The sequence below is a fragment of the Penaeus vannamei genome, chromosome 41 (genome assembly GCF_042767895.1).
Source record: "Penaeus vannamei isolate JL-2024 chromosome 41, ASM4276789v1, whole genome shotgun sequence".
Taxonomy (NCBI): Eukaryota; Metazoa; Arthropoda; class Malacostraca; order Decapoda; family Penaeidae; genus Penaeus; species Penaeus vannamei.
Window position 1 is genome coordinate 17,354,228 of NC_091589.1, and position 8,113 is coordinate 17,362,340.

General features: G+C 33.9%; 1 protein-coding gene and 1 long non-coding RNA gene across 2 annotated transcripts in view; both read left to right on the forward strand.

Moving 5' to 3' along the window:
* LOC113800747 (uncharacterized) overlaps window positions 1-1,026 on the forward strand; it is a 1,781-nt gene extending 755 nt beyond the window's left edge. The window contains exons 2-3 of the mRNA XM_070118098.1: window positions 1-980; window positions 1,015-1,026. The exon at window positions 1-980 is cut by the window's left edge and continues 349 nt beyond it. Of these exons, the coding sequence (XP_069974199.1) occupies window positions 1-980; window positions 1,015-1,026 (992 nt within the window). The remainder of the gene's footprint in view (window positions 981-1,014) is intronic.
* Window positions 1,027-1,424: 398 nt separating this feature from the next.
* LOC138860398 (uncharacterized) overlaps window positions 1,425-8,113 on the forward strand; it is an 82,309-nt gene continuing 75,620 nt past the window's right edge. Inside the window, exons 1-2 of the long non-coding RNA XR_011398315.1 lie at window positions 1,425-1,667; window positions 1,976-2,091. This is a non-coding gene — a long non-coding RNA (uncharacterized lncRNA). The remainder of the gene's footprint in view (window positions 1,668-1,975; window positions 2,092-8,113) is intronic.

Sequence of the window (8,113 nt, forward strand, 5' to 3'; positions counted from 1 at the left end):
TTGATAAAAATGTTAACAAGAAATTAAGCAATGTTGACTTCAGACACTGCAGAAAGTTACTAAAATTAGGCATTGATCTGAGTAAAAAGGTTGACAAAAACAAAGTCATCTTCAATTTTTCTGATAAGATATCAAATGATCAAAAAGATCTACTCTCTTTAGGTCTGGATTATTGTATGCCACCTAACACCATTAACCAAACACATTTTTTTCTTTGCTTTGAAAAACTGTGTCATACCATCCGAAACTGTAAGATTTATAAAGAAAGGTGGAACCATATCACAAGTACCATCTCTATTGTGGCTAACAACACATTCAAGAAATTTAAACATTATATCAAGAACAACCATGAACATCATTCGTTCTTTACTTCACTGAAATCTTTAAAGGACGATGATAATATCATCATTACCAGACCAGATAAAAGTCGGGGAATCGTTATCCTTAACAAAGACGATTACCAAAGCAAACTACAGTCCATACTGGATGATAGCTCCAAATTTAAACGAATTAGCTGTGATACTGCTAGTTATCTTTTAAAGCTAGAAGACAAATTGAATAGGTTGTTACGCCCTATAAAAACATCTATTGGGGAAGCCACTTCTTCTGGCTCAAAACCTGGTTTCTTATATGGCTTGCCTAAAATACACAAACTTGGTCATCCCCTTCGGCCCATCATTTCAGCAGTTGGTACTTTCAACTACAACACTGCCAAATTCTTAGTGAAGATAATCTCCCCACTAACGATCAATCAGTATATGATAGACAACTCCTTTGCTTTTGTCAAAGAAATTTGCTCACTAAAACCCTTACGCCCTGTTACTATGGCCAGTTTTGACATAGAAGCACTATTTACAAATGTCCCACTAAGAGAAACAACAGAAATAATAGTTAACAAAACTACCACTTTGACTCTAAATGAGTTTGGTCTGGACAAAACAACCTATGGAAAACTTTTAGACATCGCTGCTCACCATTCAGTATTTACTTTTAATGAATCTCTTAACACTCAAGTTGATGGCGTAGCAATGGGATCACCACTTGGCCCTTGTTATGCTAATACTTTCCTTTGTTATCATGAACAAGCTTGGCTCAATAACTGCCCTTCGAGCTTCAAACCAATTTATTACCGTCGATACATGGACGACACTTTCCTGCTTTTCAATGACCCCTCTCACATTAATCCTTTTATGTCTTATCTTAATTCACAACACCCCAACATTAGATTTACCTGTGAAGCTGAACAAAACAATAAACTATCATTCTTAGACACTACCGTTACATTTCATAATGGTTGTTTTTCTGTAAACACCTATAGGAAACCAACATTCACTGGCCTCGGACTTCATTTTCTAAGCTACATACCTCGCATTTATAAGCTTAATAGCCTGAAAACACTAATTAATCGAGCTTACAACATTTGTTCCACGTGGGCCAATTTCCACACAGAAGCTATGTATTTAAAGGATTATTTTATCTCGAATGGGTACCCATCCAACCTATTTTATCGAGTCCTTAATAACTTTCTTAGCCAGAAGCTTTCACACAAACCTGTACTTACCACGGTTAACAAAGATGTCAAATACATCAAATTACCATATATGGGCAGTCTTAGTTTTGAAATCAGAAATTCGTTAAACAAGATCTTCAAACAGTGCTATCCTCAAGTTAGTTTCCGGTTTGTTTTTTATAATAGCAATTCAATTGGCAATTTTTTAAAACAAAGGAAAAAGTGCAACTCTGAATTATGTTCAAATGTGGTCTACCTTTTTACTTGTCCTAGCTGTCAGGCTAGGTACGTGGGTTCAACCTCACGTTGGCTGAAACACCGCATTCTCGAACATAAAGGCAAGTCTATCAGGACTGGCCTACCACTGAGCAAACCATCTTACTCAGCAATCAGAGAGCACTCTCACCTTCACAACCACCCGTTTAACACTACTGATTTCAAAATCTTGACCTCCCACCCTAACAGATTTGACCTGATCATAGCTGAATCTCTCCACATCATTACCATGAACCCAGAACTTAATGGCACAACCACTGCAACCACCCTGTTCACCATGTAATAACCATCAATACTGTCGAATGGTTAGTTTGCCTCTTTTGCATTTTACTATTGTTATGTACCTTGTTTTTTCAAATGTTTTTGCATTATATGTTTTCTATTCTTTGTAAGCACTTTCTATAAGAAAAATACTTGTATCTGTTTTAGCACTGAGGATGGAGATTGCATCTCCGTAACGTCTGCAACAATGAAGTTTTTCTCAGCAGTATTGGTTTTCCTTTTCCTAATCAGGATAAGATTCCCAAGGAACACCTCTATAACACAATCTATACGACGACGATATGGCAAGACTACCCTGGACGTGTATAGAAGGATCGAAAAGAACTCCTTTCGCTCTAAGAAACTGGAAAAAGATGTTATATATATATATATATATATATATATATATATATATATATATATATATATATATATATATATATATATATTGGTATATACATGTTATTATTTATGGAATCCGTTGGTCATGAGTGGCTTTACAATTCATGTTGCATGATATCTCTCGCACAAACACTCCATGCCAATCGAGACTATAACTTATAACTAATAATTGTCACTTTTCATGCTATGCCGTCGCACTGCAGCAGTGCTTGAGTATCCGCACTAGGGTACAAGCCTGGAAAAATTGAAAGCTGGAAAATGTACAGAGTACATAAATACATTGTAATCAAATAAATTAGACCTGAAATGTGAATATTCTATTTAAATGATATAATTAAAATACACACACAAAAGAAATATATATATATATATATATATATATATATATATATATATATATATACATACATACATATATATGTGTGTGTGTGTGTGTGTGTGTGTGTGTGTGTGTGTGTGTGTGTGTGTGTGTGTGTGTGTGTGTAGTAAAGAATGAAAATGTTATGAAAAAATATAAGATTATAACTATGACTACTGTTGTTTGCATTTTGTGAGTTTAAATTGGACTTTCCTCGGAGACATCGAAACTCATAAAGATGATAAAACAACAACTACTTTCAAACTATATTTTACATTCATTAGATTACATTTTCATTTCCCAATTTCGCACTCCCATAGTTATGGTTTTATGTTTTTTATGTCGCAAAAGCAGCCTCATGTCTATCTTGTAATCTTAAAATCATGAGCTTCGAAAGTCATGGAACGAAGGTTGAAGACACTCCAACATTAGCAGCTGCTAGATCTTACTAGGCGAGGTCTTCAATGGCCACGGCTTTTCTTGAGGCTTTCCACAGTCCGTTTCTAAACAATTTATATTGTACCAATCATATCCGCCATATAAAATTATTATGATGTAGTGATAATAATGTCTAAGAAAGCATTCTTGTAACACATGGTAGTATTATTAGATTTTAAACTATTACTTCGTTTCATTTTACTCTCACTCCATTATTTTCATTTTGCTGGGCAACGATATGAAACAGTATCAAACAACGAATCTATGAATTATATCATGGTAAGTGTGTGCGGTTGAGCTACATTGGTAAATATAATTTCCTAAAAGGCAAAAGAAGATGGTACATGTAATGTAAGATTACAGAACAGAAATGAATGCATTTTCGATATTAAGAATGTACAAAATACTTTATAACGATATATTATAAATCATAAAATTTCTAGATGTATCTTTTCTTAGGTATCGTCCATATAACTTGGAGGAAGAAGAACATCAGCTGACCCTGAGTATGAGTGTCAATCAGCTAGTAGGATTTACCTTTGAACTGATTTTGTCCTTGTGGTCGACGTATGGTCGACATGGCAAGGCGTGCGTGCGGAGGAGTTCACTTCTCTTAGGAGGGATGTTGGCTTGCCAGACCAGATTATTCCTTTGTCCGTGACAAATCGCATCCAACAAGTGCCTGTTTCTGCTATCTACCAACTCTTACAAGTGAGTTCTTCCCGATGGTTTGTAAAGTTGATTTTATGTATTAAGAGATAAGAATCGTGAAAGAATATGAGGAAAGTTATCGTTATTAGATTTATCTTTCCATCGATTTTTTTTTTTTTTTATCTGAGACAAAATGTAAAAATGTATATTACTTACCACAATTACTATTCTCACCCAGAATTGATGGTGCTTAAAGGTAATGGAAATTTTGAACCAGCATGGGAGCTGGACGAACGACGAGCCCACTTGTCTATGGATTGTCAAGAGAGCTTCAACTTCTACCTTACCCATGGTATTGAGGATGGCGACATTGTGGACGTTCGAGATACTTTGTCACCTGACGGCGGTCGTGGCTCCCCTGTTGCGAGGTCTTCTGAGACTATTGTGTTCCCTGTAGCTGAAAACCGCTCAAGTAAAGCTGGGCTCAAACAAAACAAAGATAATAGTTGCCTAGACAAATCGCTAAATCCAGAAAGTGAATCTAAATTCAAATCTCCAACACAAAGATTCCAGGTCCAAGATGCAGATGTAACAAATGGTTTAGAAATGATAAACAATCCTTCAAAAGAGCCACAGAAAGACGATAAGAAAGATGAGTATGAAAACATTGAAGAAATGGGAACTTCTGAAAAAATACCTTTGAATACTGAAAATACAACTATAAACACAACCAAAGAAAGCACAGCCAGTAGGGCTGATATAATGAATACCAAAAAAGAAATATTGAGTGGTGAAGTAAAAAGACTTAGTGACAAGGAAACAAAAGGTGAGAAAAATAGGAAAATAAGAACAGACCAACTCAGCGATATTACCAAGGAAAATCAAGAATCGGACGATAAACGTGTAAAGCAACCGTTTGGAGCAGGAATTAATGGGGACAACCAAGGAAGCAGAAATCCGTTAGAACGTCAGGAATGTGAACCAGAGGAAACCAATGCAGAACAACGACTGGACCTCATGACGAACCTGAAGCCTCCCAGCCAGTTTCAGGATTTGTAAAAATGCTGCAGTGGTTATTTAGGCTGTAGGTAGTTTATTGTGTTGATAGTTCACATGAAACTGATTAAAGGAAGTTTGCATATATATATACATGAATTATAATTGTAAGACCCCAGAACGCAAGATATATATATATATATATATATATATATATATATATATATATATATATATATATATATATAGATATATATATATATAGATATATATATATATATATATATATATATATATATATATATATATATATATATATATATATATATATACATATATACATATATATATATATATATATATATATATATATATATATATATATATATATATATATATATATATATATATATATGTACACACACACACACACACACATATATATATATATATATATATATATATATATATATATATATATATATATATATATATATATATATACACATATATATATATATATATATATATATATATATATATATATATAAATATTCATATATATAGATATATATATATATATATATATAAGCAATTTGGTTGTAGTCCATGTTTCTGCCCCATAGGTCATAACTGGGAAGATGCATTGGTTAAAGACTTTTTTCTTTAAACACAATGGCAAGGATCCTCTTAGTATGCTACTGTGTCTGGAGGCACTCCAGCCTAGGCTGATTCGTCGCTTTATTTCCTCTTCATGTTTGTCTGCTAGTTGTCTTAGATATATATACTTGATATATATACCTCTAGTGCTTCGCCTTGTACATGAATCTGTTCGGATGGGACTTTAGTCTTTTTCTTGTTCATTTTAAGTTCGACTTGTAGACTTTATTCAGATCGTTTATTAATTGCTGCATTTCATCTGTTGATTCACTAAGGAGAACAATATCGTCTGTAAATCTTAGATTTTTTAGGTATTCGCCTCCTATTTTGATACCCTTCCCTTCCCATTCTAGTTTCTTGAATATTTCCTCGAGTAACAAGCTGTAAACAGTTTTGGTGAGATGGTGTCGCCCTGTCTAACGCCTTTTTTAATTGGTATTTCATCAGTTTCCGTGTGGAGCTTGATGGTTGCTGTCCCATCTTTGTATATATCTTCCAATATTTTACAATACACCTCCTCTACTCCCTGTTGTCGAATAGCACCGAATACTGCTAGTATTTGTACAGAGTCAAATGCCTTTTCATAATCGCTGAATGCCATACACAGGGGTTTCCTATATTCGTTTATTTTTTCTCTTATTTGGGTGAGCGCATGAATGTGATCTGTTGTTGAGAATCCGCTGCAGAAGCCTGCCTGTTCTTTAGGCTGGTTAGAATCCAGACTGTCAGACATGCGAGCTGCATTGACTTTCGTTTTCGCTTTCGTTTAAAAGTAACTGAAAGGAGGTAGTTTAAATTAAATATTTTTAGTTTTTTTTTCCGTTGAGAAGACATTTGTTAAAAAGATTGGCTAGTTTCACTGTTCCGATTTCTCTGCATCTAATATAAGTTCTATACTGATTCCGTCTTCACCTGGTATTTTCCCTCTCTTCATGCCTTTAAGTGCTCTTTTTATTTCTTTTTTGTGATATTAGGTACGTCTCTAGGTACCGCGTTTGCTTCTATCTGTGGCTGTTCATTTCAGTTGTATAGATCCCTCTAAAAGTCTTCCACTACTCTTATGATTTCATTCTTGTTATATCTTACTTCTCCGTCTGGTTTCTTAATTGCATACCTTTGATTTCTCCCTATTCCTAGTCTTCTTTTAACTGCTTTCATGCTGGTACCTGAAATCACTGCTTCATTTATTATTTGAGTATTGAATTTCCGTACATCTTCCCTCTTCTTTTTATTTATGGTCTTTGTTAGTTCAACTAATTCTATCTTGTCCCTGTTTGACGTTACTTTCATGCCCCTACGTTTTTGCGTATGTTGTTTAGTTTCTACCGAGAGCTTGCTTGAGCTTTGCTTGTCGTTCTTGCCACCTACTTCAAGTGCAGCTTCCTTTATTATGTCATTGAACTGAATGTTAATTTGATCGATGTTGAGATCTTCGTCGCGTAGACGTGAATATCTGTTTTGGATGTTTAGACTAAGTTCTGTTGCTCTAATCTTCAAGTTAGCTAAGTTTGGCTGTTGTTTACGTATTAGTTTGTTCCATTCCTCTCTGAGTTGTATTTTAATTTCGACTGTCACCATTCTATGGTCGCTGACGACATTTACTTTATTAATAACTTCTACATTTTTTATTATATCGCGCCTATTTGAAATTATGAAGTCAATTTCGTTTTTGACGTCAGATGGCGATTTTCATGTCCAGTTCCGTTCTAGTCTGTTTGCGAAGAATGTTTTCATGATATTGAGTGATCGAGCCTCCGCAAAGCCGACTAGCATTTGTCCCCTATCGTTCCTAGTGCCTATTCCAAGGTTTCCTACTGCGGTTTCTCCCTCTGTATTTTTACCTATTTTGGCATTAAAATCTCCCATAGTTACTTTAAAATGGGTTTTTATTCTCTCGCTGGCTAAATGAACACTGTGGCTGCAGATTGGAGCATAGACTTGAATAATCTTTAAGTTCTACCTATTGTATAATTTTATTGTTACTAAAGCCACTCTTTCGCTTACACTATAGAATTCCACGATGTTCTTTTCTAAGCGTTTGTGTATTAAGAACCCCACCCCTAATTCCTGTTTGCTACCCTGAGGTTTTCCTCTCAAATAGAGCATGTGTCCATTATTTATTATCTTCTGCTCTTCTCCTAATCTTCTAACTTCGCAGACTCCTACTACATCCCATTTAATGGAAGAGAGTTCCTCCAGTAAAGCTAGTATGATAATGATAATGATAATAAAAATAAAATGATAATTATAATGATAATTTTGATGATTATTGCAACAATAGCATTAATTGACGTTATTCTAATATCTTTCATACTACTACTACTAATAGAAAATTACATTTATAATTATGATAATAATCATTATAACTACAGTAATGATGATAATAATGATAATTGTGACGAAAATAATATTAATAGTTATTATCATAATAATGATAATGAATATAATGATGAAAATTATAATAATAATAATAATAATTAAGTCCATTCATAATTTAAAAAGTGGCTAAAAGTAATAAAATCCCAAAAGTCAAAAAAAATGTCTAAATCTTTGAGAGAATA